At 32.2% G+C, this 16,879-nt stretch overlaps 1 protein-coding gene across 1 annotated transcript; it reads left to right on the top strand.

The window, feature by feature from the left end:
* The first annotated feature begins 15,128 nt into the window (after positions 1-15,128).
* Positions 15,129-15,838, top strand: LOC131601427 (uncharacterized). Its single transcript, XM_058873237.1, has one exon. The coding sequence runs from the start codon at positions 15,286-15,288 to the stop codon at positions 15,652-15,654; it is 369 nt and encodes a 122-aa protein (XP_058729220.1). The 5' UTR covers positions 15,129-15,285; the 3' UTR covers positions 15,655-15,838.
* Positions 15,839-16,879: the final 1,041 nt, after the last annotated feature.

The following is a 16,879-nucleotide window of genomic DNA, read 5'->3' on the forward strand; positions in this document are numbered from 1 at the left end:
GAAGGAGGTGAAGGAGAAGAAGAAGCTTTTGACTGGTTCTGCTTCTCGTCCTCTGGGGGTCCATGGCTCGGACGTGCAGGCTCAGCCTTCAGGCGTGATCAACGCTGATGGTTCTGATACTGAGTGGGATGAGGATTGGTATAATTATCTTCATTCGGAGGAGTTCACTCGTCGGGAAGAATAACGTGTTTTTATTTTGTTTGATGTGTATTTTGTAACGCTCGTCGGGCAGAATAACATGTTTTTGTTTTGTTTGACGTGTTTTGTTTTGTTTTGTTCTGATTTCGGATTGTATCGCACAATGTTTTTGTATTGGATTTATCATGTTAGTTTTTGGAAGTGGTAACCGGGGTCGGAACATATGACGGAGGAGGTGGATGTTCGGAGGAAGAAGAACCGGAGGTACGTCCACCGCGAGACAAAGGAGCCAATCAATGTAAGCTATAGTTTATCATTATCATCTCGGGACGTCATTTCTAAAAATTCAAGATTAAAAATAATAAGATTTTTTCCCAATTTTTTGTAATGACGTCCCCTGATGATAATGATAAACTATAGCTTACATTGATTGGCTCCTTTGTCTCGCGGTGGACGTACCTCCGGTTCTTCTTCCTCCGGACATCCACCTCCTCCGTCATATGTTCCGGCCCCGGTTACACCTCCTCCGTCATTTGTTACTTACAGTAGTACGTATTTTTATTAAAAGAATAAAAAAAACCTTTTGAAATTTGGAAGCCTTTTTTTCTCCCCACCACTCTCTCATCCCCACCTACCCGTGTTCAACAATATGTAACTTTAATTTTATGTAATATTATCGTTGTAATCTTCACCCGATTAAATAAAGCGAATTGTTGCTGTTTTTCATTTTATTCTGTCCAGACATATTTTCGGAGGTTCATTTCCGAATTCTCCAAGGAGGGTGCGTTCGGAGATGAACTTCCGAAACACCACATTTTCTGAAAAGTAACTTTATTTCGGAGATGCATCTCCGAAATCAATATTTTATATTAAAAAAACACGTTTTCGGAGATACATTTCCGAAAACACCTTTTTTAAGAAAAAAAGTACAGTTTCGAAAATGAACTTCTGAAACAAGGGGTATTGTGGTAAATTCACTAGGGGTGGGCAAGAAGGTTAGGAGGTGGGTGAAGAAATTTTCTATTTAAATTATCCTTGGGTGGTGAGAAATTATATAAATTACGAAACCATATATATTAAGATATTTTCAGCAATACTACATAATAAGTGTAGGAAGAAGGAAATCTTCATGCTTGATAAAATTAAGTGTGAAGGATTACGTAGCTATTCTAGAGAGGGTGATATCTGTGGTAAGACTTTAATGTTTAAGTAGGAATATTTTTACAATAGTTATAGTAGAATTAAAGAGTCATAACCCCCGGTTAATGCAAGTCAGATCCATTTACATGCTTCTACGCTTGGTTGAGCGAGAGTTCACTCCTCCTCATGGTACACTTTTCTCGACTAATCATGGATGTCGATTGGAAATGATGTCACGTCCACCTCGAACTAATTGTTAAGAAATAAGTGTGAGTTGTATGAAGAAACAAGTGTGAGTTCTAAGCCCCACAATGTTTAGAAAAGTGGAGGTTAAGCACTTTATAAATGAGATGACCTATACACCTATCACCTTAAGATTTTGGGTGAATATGTGGTGTCTCTCTCATTTATTTTGGCAAGTCATTTGATCTTTAGGTGAATGTTTGACTTAGTGTAAATGTTTTCCCCTCGTGATGACCCATCACTAATGACTATTCTTTGGGACAAGAAAGGGAACATTTACGTCCTAGTTGATTACTTGTTCTCATATATGATATGATGTCAATAATAAACAGAGACACAAAAATTAAATCATGATCAAAGCCTACAACCTCAATAAGCAACGCATCTTGTGAGAGACACACCACATACTCACCAAAAACCTGAAGGTGATAGGTGTGTGGGTTCTCCCAATTATAAAAGCTCAAGTCTCCACTTTTCTAATCAATGTGAGACTTCCCCACACTTTATTTCTCAAAGTTCTTAACTCACTTAAGTTTTGTTAACACTACCCCTCAAGTGTGAGTTTATCCACAATGCTCCCCCTCAAGCGAAAACTCTTTCATCACATACACTTGTATCGCCATTGACACTCTTCAACGGGACACTTCTACCAACGACCGTGTCGGAATAGTTTTGATACAATTGATTAAGTCCCTTCACTCGAATCAAAGGCTCATGATACCAATGAAGATATCAATTCGGGGGTCAATAATATGAGGGAGCATTTATATTGGGGAATTTCTCTATGAGCAACACACATTGTGAGAGACATACCATATACTCACCCAAAACCTTAAGGTGATAGGTGAGTGGATTCTCCCACCAATAAATATCCATGTGTCCAGTTTTCTAATCAATGTGGGACTTCCCCACACTTTTGTTTCTCAATGTTCTTAACTCACACTTGATTTTTTTTCAACAATAAAAAGCTTAACAAGATGTCTAGAAGGCAGGAAGACCAGAAGATAGATGGCCCATAAGGCAGGCTTGCCAAAAGGCCGACATGCCAAGAAGCCTACATGCTAGAAACAAGGTAGCCTAGAAAGCAGACAACTTAAGATGCGCACAGGTTAGGTAGTCAGGTGACTTAAAAGGAAGAAAAGTTAGGAAGCATATGGCCTAAAAGGCACGTAGAACAGTAGGCAGACCGCCTAGAAGGCACGTGGCTCAAAAGAGGTGGTCCAAAAGGTAGACAACCTAGAAAGAAGGATACTCATAAGGTAGGCGACCCAAAAGGAAGATAACCAAGAAGACAGAATGCCCCTAAGGTAGACATGATTGGACCAATGGCTAATAAGTAGATAATCAGGTCACCCTAGTCCTATTAAGTAGGTTTGTGTATAAGATAAGCACACCCTAGAGACACATATGATTAAAACTAATAAAATCATTTTAAATTATTAGATGATAACGACTTGTTGGATCCCCTAACAATTGTAAAAAGTAGAAGGTTCTAGGTTCTTGAGAGCCTTAGGACCTCACTGTAAAAGTCTCACAAATTCCTTAGATTCATGTACACACTTCTAACCCTAAAAGTACCATCACCTATAAGAGTCACTAACTTGAGCGTCACATAATTTGTAGGTACCCTCGAACCGGGTCATTAATACACGAGTCATACTGAAATTCACCATGAGATTTTGATAAACACCGTCATCAACCTATCACTCGAAGATCAGTTGTCACTAGTTATGAGCCCAACTTTTATATTGGAACTTATACATAAAGAGTAAAAAGAGGTTCCATATCCATGTTTCCCTCAGATAGAGTAATACAAGCTTGTGTAATCATGTAAATATATTTTTGAACGACCTCATTAAGTGTCATATTATTCTAAAAAACTATAGATTGATTCTCAAGAATATTGTCCTTAAAGATGACAACATGTTCGACATGGTAATCTCTAGTGGGAGAAACCAGGGGTTTCTCCACAATATCATTGCTTGTTAGGTGCTACTGAGAAATTAAAGAAGTTTTAGTTTTTTGATGCACTTTTCTTGTTATTTTACTACATGGGAGTAGCATCCTAGCCTAACTCATGAATTAAAGTATGTTCAATTGGTTCAATAATACCACCTAATATTTTTTGCATAAACTTGTCTACAAGTAAGTCTTTCTCTATAAAGAATAAATTCTTTTTCTTTAGCTAATTTACTTTTGCTGATATAACCTTTTCTACTTGTTGATTATATATTTTTTTTGGAACACAAAGTGTCTTCATAAACATCTTTCCTTCATCGACTTAGAAATATTTGGTGCACGTCAATTTTCTAATGATTGTCATATAACATGACAAAAAGAATAAAACAAAGGAATTATTTTATACTGAATATCAACATTAAATGCATATCCCTCCTTTTCAACAAGAATAAAATTAGGCAAGTGGGATAACAATGACTCTTGCAATTGAAAAAATATTGTGGTCTTCAATATTAAAAAGGAAGATCATGTATTCTAATGCAACACTACACATTTTTATTTTAACCAAATCTGGATTAAAGTATTGTGTCTAGGTGAATACACGAAGAATACCAAAAGATACAGTTTAAGACCCTACTGCCAAAACCCTCATAAGATCCTGAATAGATGAAAATTAAAAAATGAAAGAAAAACTCTTATCAATTGGTGTCAAAGATGACTTTCCCACAACATTCTAAAGCACATTTCAATTACCTCGTAGTGCTTCAATTGTTCAAAAGATTCTCTTTTCTTCAATATTTCCCTTCCATAAAGAAAGTTTTTGTAGCTATCAAGAGTATCAACATAACCGTCTTTTAGAATTTTTATGGCTACTGCATCCCTTTTGTAACAAGGTGTTGTTAGTTGGATTAAATGTATGTCACACATGTTCTTCAAAACTTGCTTGGATATTATTCCAAACCGAATATAATGGCCATCAGCTGACCACCCACGAGGAGTCAATATTCCTTCAGACTACTTGCAGCAGAGGGGAACTACCATATGGAAGAGAGCAGTCGATCTAGAGGCCATCTTAGGAGCATGAACATCCGACCTCCAAAAAGTGGCTAATCCAATTATATGTAAAACATGGTTATGTTTTCAAATTTGCATTTGATGTTATTTCCATATAATTAAGCATTCTCAAGGAGAAATTCTCAAGGCAGGGGGCTTCTAGAACTCTCTGAGCTACAGAAAGAGACACTTAAGTATACGATAAAGTACCCTATGCATAAGCTAGATATTTATCCTTCCTCGCAACACCCTCGCCAATAGAGTTAATTGGTCGACTAGAGAGCCGGGAAGGTTAAGGGTACTAAAAGGTTCACCTACCCCGGTAAGAGAAGTAGGAGCCTTATGTATTTCTTGCATGTATGTAGGCCATTGGAATGTAAAGTTGTGAATACTTTCCTCTAACTGTTGTTTCTCCTTGCAATGTTGGTCAGTCAGGAAAACGTCCCAACGCCCAACCCCACCAATGGCCAGACCTATAGAAGCATGTCGAGTGTAGAGTACGAAAGTCGATAATCCCTCCTCAATAGTACGCTTAGTCATGTTCACTAAATAGGATCAGTCTTTGTCCGAGGGGAATGCCCAATGTTATTTCAAAGTGCAGAAACCTGGATCCGTCAACTATGCAGGAGCTTAAGGACCTGACATACACAATGACTGTCATGGACCATCCAAAACACCAGTAGGCTGTGAGGGGGAAGGAGCATCGACCAACCTCAAAGCATTGGAAGGGCCCACGACAGTTTGAGTTGATCAGATTCCCCGTCTAAGGAGGCGGAGCACCTCTTCATCCTTCAATGAATCTAAATATAATGATTAATAAAGTAAGCACATTGTAAATAACTGAAATTGCAAGAAGGGGGCGAATACTTTTAGAACCCTCCAAAAATGACCTTTCTCTCCTCCCTGATACATGCATCAGCCATCAACCATCAACTATAAGCTATAAGCTATCAACAATCATCCATAAACTATAAGCTAGATCATCAATCAACCGATAAATTTACCAAATAGAGTCTATGTACGATATTTATAATCAATGAAATATTATTTCAAATGACAAAATTGTGAAAGATAAAGATTTTCACACTCATAAGAATAATATCTCGTAGGAGCAATACTCAACCGCTTTGAATTTGATTGAAACCTATATAATATTTTGGATTAGTTAACTTGTACTTTCAATTTCCCTTTTATGTGTGATTGCTCTAGGTACGAGATGATCATTCAAATTCCATCATGACCCTACACTAGTGTGGTGAATTTAAATAGCTCGTGTAGGTGGTAAGACTACCAACTAAGGATTTGATTCATTTCAAAGTTAAATATAGTCATTAGTTTAAAAATTGTATTACGATAAATTTAAATATCTATGCATTCTTATTCAACAAATAATGAGTTTATTTATTTATTTATTATATTTTTGAAATTTTAATTTATATACATAATTGGTATAAAGATTTTTTTTAAAATGTTAATCAGTCCTACTCCTACTCCTAATCTTAATCCTAATCGTTATATCATTAAAAATATTTAGTTTTATAGTTATAACTACTTTTTTATTGTAATTTTTATCATATACTTAAACTATAATGCATCAAAATTAAAATTTTACTATTTATGTTTCATTGACATTTTTTGTTTGTTTTTGAAAAATACAACAATAAAATTATTAATAGACAAACAAGCTTGAACCATGTGAGCATTATCTTAGAAGGTGTCCCATGACCCACCAAAATGAATGTTATTTATTATATTAGATAAAGAGAGGTCGAGTGTGAAATGCATGTGATGAGTTAACAACATGACAAATCAAACAAAAGAATATTAAAATATCTTAAGCAAATAGAAGCATCTTCCTTATCATAGCAAATATATAACAAAAAAAGGTCATTGGATACCATGTTGGTTAGACCTTTGTTCTCATCATTTTAAATTACAACCTCTAAATTGTAAATTTCTCATCAATATATCTTGTTGATTACTTAGAGGTTGATCACGTATGTGACAATTATTAATGAGAGACTATGATGTATAGCCTAACATTAGCTACCCTGTTTTTTTCATGCATAGGATGCTTATCCGTGACGCAAGAAGATGGTTTTAAAAATCGTCCACATATAACACTTTTGGATTCATTCATTCATATGTGGAACATACGTGTCCAACGTACTAAAAGGAATGTTGGAGTAACATTTTACCTTGGGCATGCAACATGGTAGGTTGTAGAGTATTATATAGCTGCCAAAGAATTTTAAAGGAGGATGTGGATGTCAACTATGGTTTGAAATAAGTCAAAAACAAGAGGTTTTTGTTTTGGGGGCTTTCATGATTTTATAGGAAAAAATAATAGTGTCAACAATGTGTTATATCAACTATTTCTATGTTCTACCAACATATAATTAACTAATATATTTCCTCTACCAACATAATTTTTATGTAAAAATATAATTACTCATTTCGTTTCATTTTTTAATTGTTATTTTAAAGTTTTATGCATGAGTAATGATATTTTGAAATTTAAATTTTTTGTATTTTTGAAATTTGTGAAAGTTATAAAAATAATTAAAAAAACATAAAAATACAAGTATATTATGATATTTGTAGTTTAATATAGAAATAATACGATTTCGATTGAGAAGTATGGTTGATAATAAAAAAGAGAGAAATTAAATAAGAGATGATTGAACTATTTTATATTGATGCAACGATAAGATACATATTAGAAGGAATAAATGATACATTTTATATAGTGATCATGACTATTGATTTTCTTAACAAGTGTACTGAAACAGTAGGAGTAATAAAAGTAAATTCATTTTTATAGGGATTGCAAATTTAAATAAGATTGTAATCGTGTGATTTAACTAAAATACGTGGGGTTTTCATATTGGTTTGTAGAAAATTAATTACGCGAATAGAATTGCGAAAAGATACGATAATGCGAAGACGATTAGATCTTATTTAAATCTCCTAATTGTCCCTTATTGATGAATGTGTCTTACATGAATAGAATATACTCTATAATATTACGGAGAATAACAATAACACCGTACTCAATTTCTTGATGTACAACTCAATAATTTAGACTATAACTCTCTAATTCCTTAGGCGAATTCTAAGTAAAACTAGGTGATATACCTGCGTTAATTCTCTAGCCACAACTTATAATTACCCGTCCCTAGTTAATTGCTAAGTTGAACAATTGCTCTAATTCAGATCGGACACTTACCGTCAATAATCCTACTCATCTAAATTCACTTTGTGCGCTCATCAACACACAAAGAGCATTAGTAACAAAAACAATTGAATAATAATTATAAAGTAAAAACATTCAAATATCATCAAACATTCATATGATCCAACAAAGTACAACTAATTTCTTCTCCTAAGACTTAATCAAAAGAAACCTATCTACTCATAGTGTAACAATGAATTACCATGAGTTGATATGCAGAGGACATGAAAAATCAATGAAGAAACATGTCTTCAATGACTCCAAAGCTCTCCAAATTCGGGCTTGAATATCTCTTGTTGTCACTTTCTCGAATGGAAATTAGAATCATCTCAAAAGTAGCAAAATTCTCTATTTAAGATGCCAAAACGTGTCAAGAATTTGTGTCATCGTGACCTTGTTAGGTACAATCGCGATCGCGATACTTTATCATCGCAGTTGCGAGAAATCCAAGAGCAAACTTTGTTGTTTTCTTTCTTTTTCTTCTTATTTTTATAAGTCACAACTTTCCTCACCTTTGACAATTTTGCTCACTTCTTCCACATTTTAGCTTGGCTTTCGCTCACAATTTCACTGATTCTTTCGAAAATACTCATAAATATTACGTAAGGACCGAGTGTCATCAATGACCAACTAATAAATCTTAACTAACTTATAACATAATTAACTAACTAGTGACTATCAATATCCAGATATAACAGAGGAAGTAGACAAAAAAGTTGAAGTCGACAAGGAAGTGGCGAAGGTCGTCTTAACTCATAGAAGTCTTCGACCTATTTTAAGTTTATTTGAAAATTTTCTGGTGTCTCTTTGGCGCTCACTCCAATAGATAAAAAAGAAAAATTGATATCATTTGATAAAAAATATTATAGTAGAATGAGAAAAATAATGGAAAGAAATGAGATGATTCGAAATTATCTTCGGTGATAAGTATAATCATCTATTTTTCATGGTTTCAACCATGGCTCTCATACCATGTTGAGCCCAAGAAAGAGAAAAATAAAATATGTTGGTATAACATGTGATTTATAATATTTTGCCGGTAACATGTAAATCAACTTATTTTGTAAAGTTGTGAGACACCCTTTCTCGAAGTAGTTCATGACGCATTAGTGAAAAGAAACACGTTGAGTCAAATGTTCTGTCACAATATGAGACATTCTGTCTCGAGTTGTTTGTTTGGTGCACAAGTATTAATGGAGTGTATCTCTTGTTTTTGAGGTTTATTTCATTTTATATTCAATCAACTGCCTATTTGACAACATGTACTCGTTTGGAAAAGATTTATTCTGAAACAGTTTTAGCAAGATTGGAATTCCTAGTATCATCAAATTCATATTTAGTCAATATTTGTTTCAATCAAGATCAATCAATATTCAGAATCAATATTATGAGAATTGATATTTTGTACGCTTTTTAGATTCCAATTGCTTTCTCGCCAAAATCCTATTGGGCTTTTATGTTAGACAATTGTGGTTATTTAAGTTGGCGTTCTCCTTTATGAAGACTCAAATCTTGCATTGTTTAGCTCGACACTTTTATTTGTTATTAAGTCTCCGTGTTTTGTTTTGTAATACTCTATTCTTGGTTTATATGTCTAAGTTAGGGTAATAGAATATTTTAGTTGTATTTGTGATTCATCTTTTAAATAATTTTGTTATTTTACAAACACTTGGAAAATTGTTTGAGTGAAAATAAGAGTGGTCTTAGATTAAGGGGGAGTCTGAATCAAAGTTCACAAATAGAATTAAGAAAAAAGATATTGAACTGGAAGAGTTCAGATAAGACCGTTTCGTGACTTTGCACCGAACTGAATTAACAATTCTTATGTTATTTAATTTATGCATTTATCTTTCATGTTACGCTCTTATTGGCATACACATTGTTCTAACATTGAGTTTAACATCTTGTCATCAGTAAAACAAAATTTCATGAGAGATGACAAAATTTCATGTTACGCTCTTGTTGGCATAGACATTGTTCTAACAATGATAAGATGCATATTACAATGAATATATGATACACTTTATATAGTGGTCATGACCGACTAACAAATCTTAACTAACTTGTAACAAAATTAATTAACTAAAATTATATATAATTTTGTTAGTCAACTCAGTTGATAATCGTGCAAGAATATTTAATTGCAGAGGCGCAGATTCGAACAACAACATGTAATTTATTCACTTTTAAAAAATGAAATTTCAGTCAATAAACTATTAAAAAAATATTTAAATTATTTACACATAAAAAATTATAACTTTTGTGATTATTTTAGGAAGTTATTTAGATCTTCCATAATATTATTTATGTATGTTATCTTATTTTACATATTTATTTTATTGTAATAAATATCTAAATATATCCTTCATAAAATAGTAATTAATATCAACTTAAACTTTAAAACATAAGTAAATAGAAATATAAATTTTTTAAAAAAGAAAAGACGACATATTACTTAAATACATTTTAGGTATCTAAAATTTAAGATATTCTTTTTGAAAATTTCTTTACCCACCTCCCTATGGGTGGTCACCTCCTGCGAAAAACCAAAACTACCCCTGCTTCGGAAGTTCATTTCCGAAAACGTATTTTTTTAAAAAAATTGACTTACTTCGGAAGTTCATTTCCGAAACAATTATTTCGGAAGTTCACTTCCGAAATACTGCGATTTCTGCAAATTTATCAAAACACTCCCTCTCCCCCAATCATTTACCCTAAATCAAAACAAAAAGTGGCAGAGGCGAAAATTTGTGCAAACAGAATTCCAAAGCTGCATCAAGGCTCCAATCACACTGCTAAACAACATTCAAAAGCCCTCAATCCTAACACTTTGTAAGTTTTGAAATTTTTAGATCTATTATTCAAATGCATGTTATATAGGGTTTTAATTGCATAAATGATATATGGCTAGGTTGTTAGTAGTATTTAGGTTGTTTAGAAGCATTTTGATTTGGTTTGAAGGTTGATTTAGGGGTCTGCCATGGAAGTTGCAGGAAATTGCATCGCAGGGGTGTTTCGGAAGTTCATTTCCGAAAACACCTCCATCCCAGTTTTCGGAAATGAACTTCCGAAATATATCAGAAGTTCAAATTTTTTTGTTTTTTATTTTGTCTCGCATATTAATCGATTTCAATTGTTTACAGGAACATGTCTTCTAGAGAGGGCGCTAAGGGAAGAAAGGATTCTTCAAAGAAAGAGGTGAAAGAGGTGAAGGAGGTGAAGGAGGTGAAGGAGAAGAAGAAGGTTTCGACCGGCTCTACTTCTCATTCCCAGGGGGCCCGGGGCCCGGATGCTCAAGCTCAGTCTTCAGGCGTGAGAGTCGTGATCAACGCTGATGGTTCTGAGACTGAGTGGGATGAGGATTGGTATAATTATCTTCATTCGGAGGAGTTCGCTCGTCGGGAAGAATAACGTGTTTTTTTTGTTTGATGTGTATTTTGTAACGCTCGTCGGGCAGAATAACATGTTTTTGTTTTGTTTTGTTCTGATTTCGGATTGTATCGCACAGTGTATTTGTATTGGATTTATCATGTTAGTTTTTGGAAGTGGTAACCGGGGTCGGAACATATGACGGATGAGGTGGATGTCTGGAGGAAGTAGAACTGGAGATACGTCCACCACGAGACAAAGTAGCCAATCAATGTAAGCTATAGTTTATGATTATCATCTGGGGAGGTCATTTCTAAAAAATCAAGATTAAAAATAATAAGATTTTTTTTTCCAATTTTTTGTAATGACGTCCCCTGATGATAATGATAAATTATAGCTTACATTGATTGGCTCCTTTGTTTCGCGGTGGACGTACCTCCGGGTCTTCTTCCTCCGGACATCCACCTCCTCCGTCATATGTTTCGGCTCCGGTTACACCTCCTCCGTCATTTGTTACTTTCAGTTGTACGTATTTTTATTAAAATAATAAATAAACCTTTTGAAATTTGGAAGCCTTTTTTTCTCCCCACCACTCTCTCATCCCCACCTACCCGTGTTTAACAATATGTAACTTTAATTTTATGTAATATTATCGTTGTAATTTTCACCCGATTAAATAAAGCGAATTGTTCATTTTCTTCTGTCCAGACCTATTTTCGGAAGTGCATTTCCGAATTCCTCCAAGGGGGGTGCGCTCGGAGATGAACTTCCGAAACACCACATTTTCTGAAAAGTGACTTTATTTCGGAGATGCATCTCCGAAATCAATATTTTATATTAAAAAAAAACACGTTTTCGGAAGTTCATTTCCGAAAACACCTTTTTCAAGAAAAAAAGTACAGTTTCGGAAATGAACTTCCGAAACAAGGGGTATTGTGGTAAATTCACCGGAGGTGGCCAAGAAGGTTGGGAGGTGGGTGAAGAAATTCTCTTCTTTTTTTCCATACATTTCATGTGTCTCTTATATTTTTTAAAAATTCTCATATTTTAAATTTTGTAGCTCGTTCTTTAATTTTTGGATTCTAAAGTTTAAATGCATTTGATTTGCTAAAAATTTATTGGATTAAGTTGTTAAAAAAAAATTGAAAATAGGGGTGGCAAACAGGCATGCCCGCTCCGTTTAGACTTGTCCCGCAAAAATTTATGAAAAAATAGGGCGGGGCAGACATATTTGAGGGTGTGGGCTTAAAACCTTGACTCGCCCTGCAAAAAAGTGCGGGTGGGACGGGGAAGCCCGTGGGCATTAAGCTTTTTAGGCCTAAAAATAGTAAAATTGTGAGAAAAAACTCATGCCCGCAAAAGCCCGCACAAAAATGGGATTAAGTTTAAAGAATTAAGTTGTTAAAAAAATTGAAAATAGGGGTGGCAAACGGGCATGCCCGCTCCGTTTAGACCTGTCCCGCAAAAATTCATGAAAAAATAGGGCGGGGCGGACATATTTGAGAGTGTGGGCTTAAAACCTTGACCCGCCCCGCAAAAAAGTGAGGGTGGGATGGGGAAGCCCGTGGGCATTAAGCTTTTTAGGCCTAAAAATAGTAAAATTGTGAGAAAAAACTCATGCCCGCAAAAGCCCGCACAAAAATGGGACGGGGTGGGGGCGGGCACATTAAAGAGAGTGAGCCTAAAACTTTATCTCGTCCTGCAAAAAAGTGCGGGTAAAACGGACCTTTTCTGCGGGCCGAGCCCGTTTTGCCACCCTTACTGAAGAATCAATCTATATATTATAGTAAAATAATTTAGAATTATGTATGTTTTTGGTCCCTATGAATATATCAAATTTTATTTTTAATTCTTATTAAAAAATGATATATTTTGATTCTATAAAATTATTATGCACATAGTTTAGTTCATACTGTTAAATCGATGTGCATTTTTAAATGATAATTTTACAGACATATTTAGAACGTTATAAAAAGTTACTCGAAAAAAAAAATTAAAATTTGATTTCTAAGTCGAGATTTACATTACTTTTATTCTTATCTTTTAATATTTTAAAAATTCATATTTAATTTTTTTTATTATAAAAAATTCTACAATTTGATAAAGAAATATTTTATAATATTTTAAACACGTATGAAAATATTTCTTCAAAAATTTAAAATTTTAAGAGTAATTAAACAAATTTTAAAATTTTAAAAAATAGCAAGGATTAAGAGTGCATAAAATTTAGGGAACACACTAACAGTGAGTCTGTGGTGTCGAAAATTATAAATACAACGGTGTATCGGTGTTAGGCCAAACCAAAGCTTAGAGTACCTATAAGTAGTGTCCTCATGCCTCAGGTATATTGATTTGGTTTGAGTTTGTTTCGGATTGTTGGATCCTTTGGATCACATGTTTTGTATTATTTTTTGAATCCCTTCAATAAAGTTATTTTTTATTTTAAAAAAAAGAATGCATAAAATTTTTATAAAATTAAAATATTTTGTTTTTTAATAGAAACTAAAAATAAAAATTAAAATATTTATAAGGACCAAAAACAGGCTTAACTCAATAATTTAAAGAACCATTCGTATAATTATACGAATTTAAAATTATGTTTATATACTGTACTCAATAAAATTTTAGAATATTTAAAAAACAAAAATAATTTAAAATAGTTAATTTAAGGAGAAACAGCTATGCAAAGTGGGGGCTGAGATTAGAAGAGCAGCGAATTTTGCGGCTTTATGTCAGATGAATGCTATGCTGCTGCATCTGCATGTCTTCATAACTTTGTAACACTCACTTTCAGATAAGTACAGGTACAATGCAATACAAGTTATACAACCACACCACCAACATATGTTTTGCTTCTTTTTCCATTTGCTTTTACTATATCAGTATCAATCTTGTCTTTTTTAACAATTTTTTCAAATGTACTTTCTTTTTTATTTTAAGAGAAAAATAATGCAATTATTACTATCTATTTTTAGACATTTGGGTTGTCATCAATTTAATTTTAAATGTTTTTCTTAAGAAAAATGCATCTCTAACTATTTTTTAAATTTTAGCCGGTTTTTTAAATATTGTCTGATTAATAAAATATTATAATTATTTTTACATTAAAATAAATTAGATTAGAATTTTTTATATAAATTCAAACCAAATATTTATAATTTTAATTTTTTAATTAAATTATTTTATTTTTAATTTTTTTCTCAAAATTAATATAATCTACACCACAAACACCATTACTTTGAGTGTTTACTCAAAAAAAAAAAGTCTTTAAGACCCAAGAACACTTAGTTAGTTAGGTGGTAGGGATCTCTTCTAATTTAATTAGATATTCTATATTTATATTTGAATTCAGTTCTATGCATGCAATAGTGTTAAATTTTTTGAGAGAGAGCTTACGCGTGAAAGATATTTAGAATGTCTTCGGTATATGAGAATTATCATAAAAAAAGTATAGGTAATCTAAAGACAAAATATATTCAACGTCTACTCACATTCACTACATAGAGAATAACACATTGCTATAACCGTTCCTTTATATAAAGGATATGCGAAAATTTTCAAGTACACAATTTCAAATTTAAATTTCATTCACTTTTATTTTTCACATATTGACTTAAGCATTTAAATCCAATCCTAATATTGCATGTTAATCTCTCATCCTTTACATTTGAAGTTGAGGTCCATCATTGATGATTGTAAATTGTAATAACTGATTTTTTTTCGTTGAATTCTATAATAAAATATTTGATATATAAAAGAAATTACAATAATGACTAAAAATCCACACTCAACTGTAAGAGATAGAATTCAAACTCTAATGTTGACATTTAGCCTGATAATATCGAGATAAAAATTTATCAAACTAAGATTTACAGATGAAAAATAGAGATTTAGAAAGGAAATTAAATTATTTATGTATTATTAATTAATAAAATAAAAATTTGGTATTGATATTTATGAATGCCACCATCTGTACCCCACATTGATTGGGTTTCTTATCTCTCATACTATTATTATCTATATCGCTTCTCTTTCACCACCACCTCCCATCATCATTACAATTTATTAATCTCTTCCTCTTCACGCCTTCTTATATACCTCCCTCCCTCCCTTCCACCAAAAATATCATAATCATCTCAAACGATCCAATGGGTCTGGAAATGTTAGAAGAATTTCGATCAATTACATCAATCAAACGAAACACCGTTCCTACTTCAACAATCACTACTACTGCTACTACCTTGAATCAACACTCATTAGAAGATGAACAAGTATCAGATCTAGAGAGAAGAATTGAGGATTGCAACTACCAGACACCACCGTCATCACCGTCGAGAATCTCCTTCAATTTGGTTTGTCCACCACCTCCAAGGAAACGTCGACGGTTAGCAGTTGCGTCTTCTCAATCTCGAGAGAGGAAATTCTTTCAAGATGTACCGGACGATCTAGCTTCCATCTTTCTTCTGCGCGCCAAACCTGCAACAGCTTCACATCAATTCAAGCAACTTGCGAGCTAATTTACCAACATTCTTCAACTTCATCATCTTCACACAGCCAATCAATGAAACGGTATATATAGGACTATATCTATATCTATATATATAGTAAGTCATCTCATTTTTATTTCAAGCTTTTTTATTGTGTAATTTTGTATATTTCAAGTGTAACAGTGTTGCTAAATATAAATTTTATTCAAAAATATCTCAATTTTAAAAATGTCATAATACTATATGAGATGAACACATATTTATAAGTAAGAATAATTGTAATTTTGTAAAGATTAGTTAGACACCAAATATAACTAACTACTTTTAAATTATTAATAAATTTTACAATTTTTTAAAAATAGTTTATAAGATGTTAGTTCAATAATAAATGTTTGATTTGTAAACTGAATTTTGTAAATGTTTATTTTATTAATTTTTTCACTTTTCCAATATATATATATATATATATATATATATATATATATATATATATATATATATATATATATATATATATATATATATATATATATATATATATATATATATATATATATATATAAGAGTATTGTCTCCATTTTAAATTTTTGTTAGCTTTGGCATTGAATTTTTATTTCAAAAAAAATTATATATGTTTAAAAATTTTAGAAATATATAATTGATTTTATCTTTCATTGTATGTGATTTATTTTATTAAAAAATGTATTCTATAGTTAATTTTTACTTATACGTAATTAAGAATGCAGCATTTTCATTACCTAAATTATTCTTCTAGAAAATAATAAGTTGATTCATTTTAAATTTAATGATGGGAACTTTGAAAAATGGATAAAAATAGGCCAAAATTGTTAACTTTGCTGATGAAAATTATCAGACACATGAACTATATATAAGAAATTTATAAATAAAAGAGGAACATATTCTACTAAAAAAAACAATGTAGTCCAATTTATTGGCTCATATTCTTGTTACAGTTCATGCTTTGATTTTCTATAAAGATAAAAATACAAGCAACCTATAAGAAATCCAAAATTTAATTTTCTTTTATTTTTATTCAATTTAAATTAAAATATTTAGAAAAGAGTGTTTATTTTGATGAAAAATTATTATATTTAAGAGAGAGATAGAAAGAGAATAAAATATAAAGGATATTGATTTCTTTTTGGAGCATAAAGAGATCAGAGTAAAAAAAAACACTACAAAGTTATTCGAACACCCCTAAATATTCAAGCTCCGGATAAACTATAAAAGAGGA

This window comes from Vicia villosa, linkage group LG1 (assembly GCF_029867415.1).
Source record: "Vicia villosa cultivar HV-30 ecotype Madison, WI linkage group LG1, Vvil1.0, whole genome shotgun sequence".
Taxonomy (NCBI): Eukaryota; Viridiplantae; Streptophyta; class Magnoliopsida; order Fabales; family Fabaceae; genus Vicia; species Vicia villosa.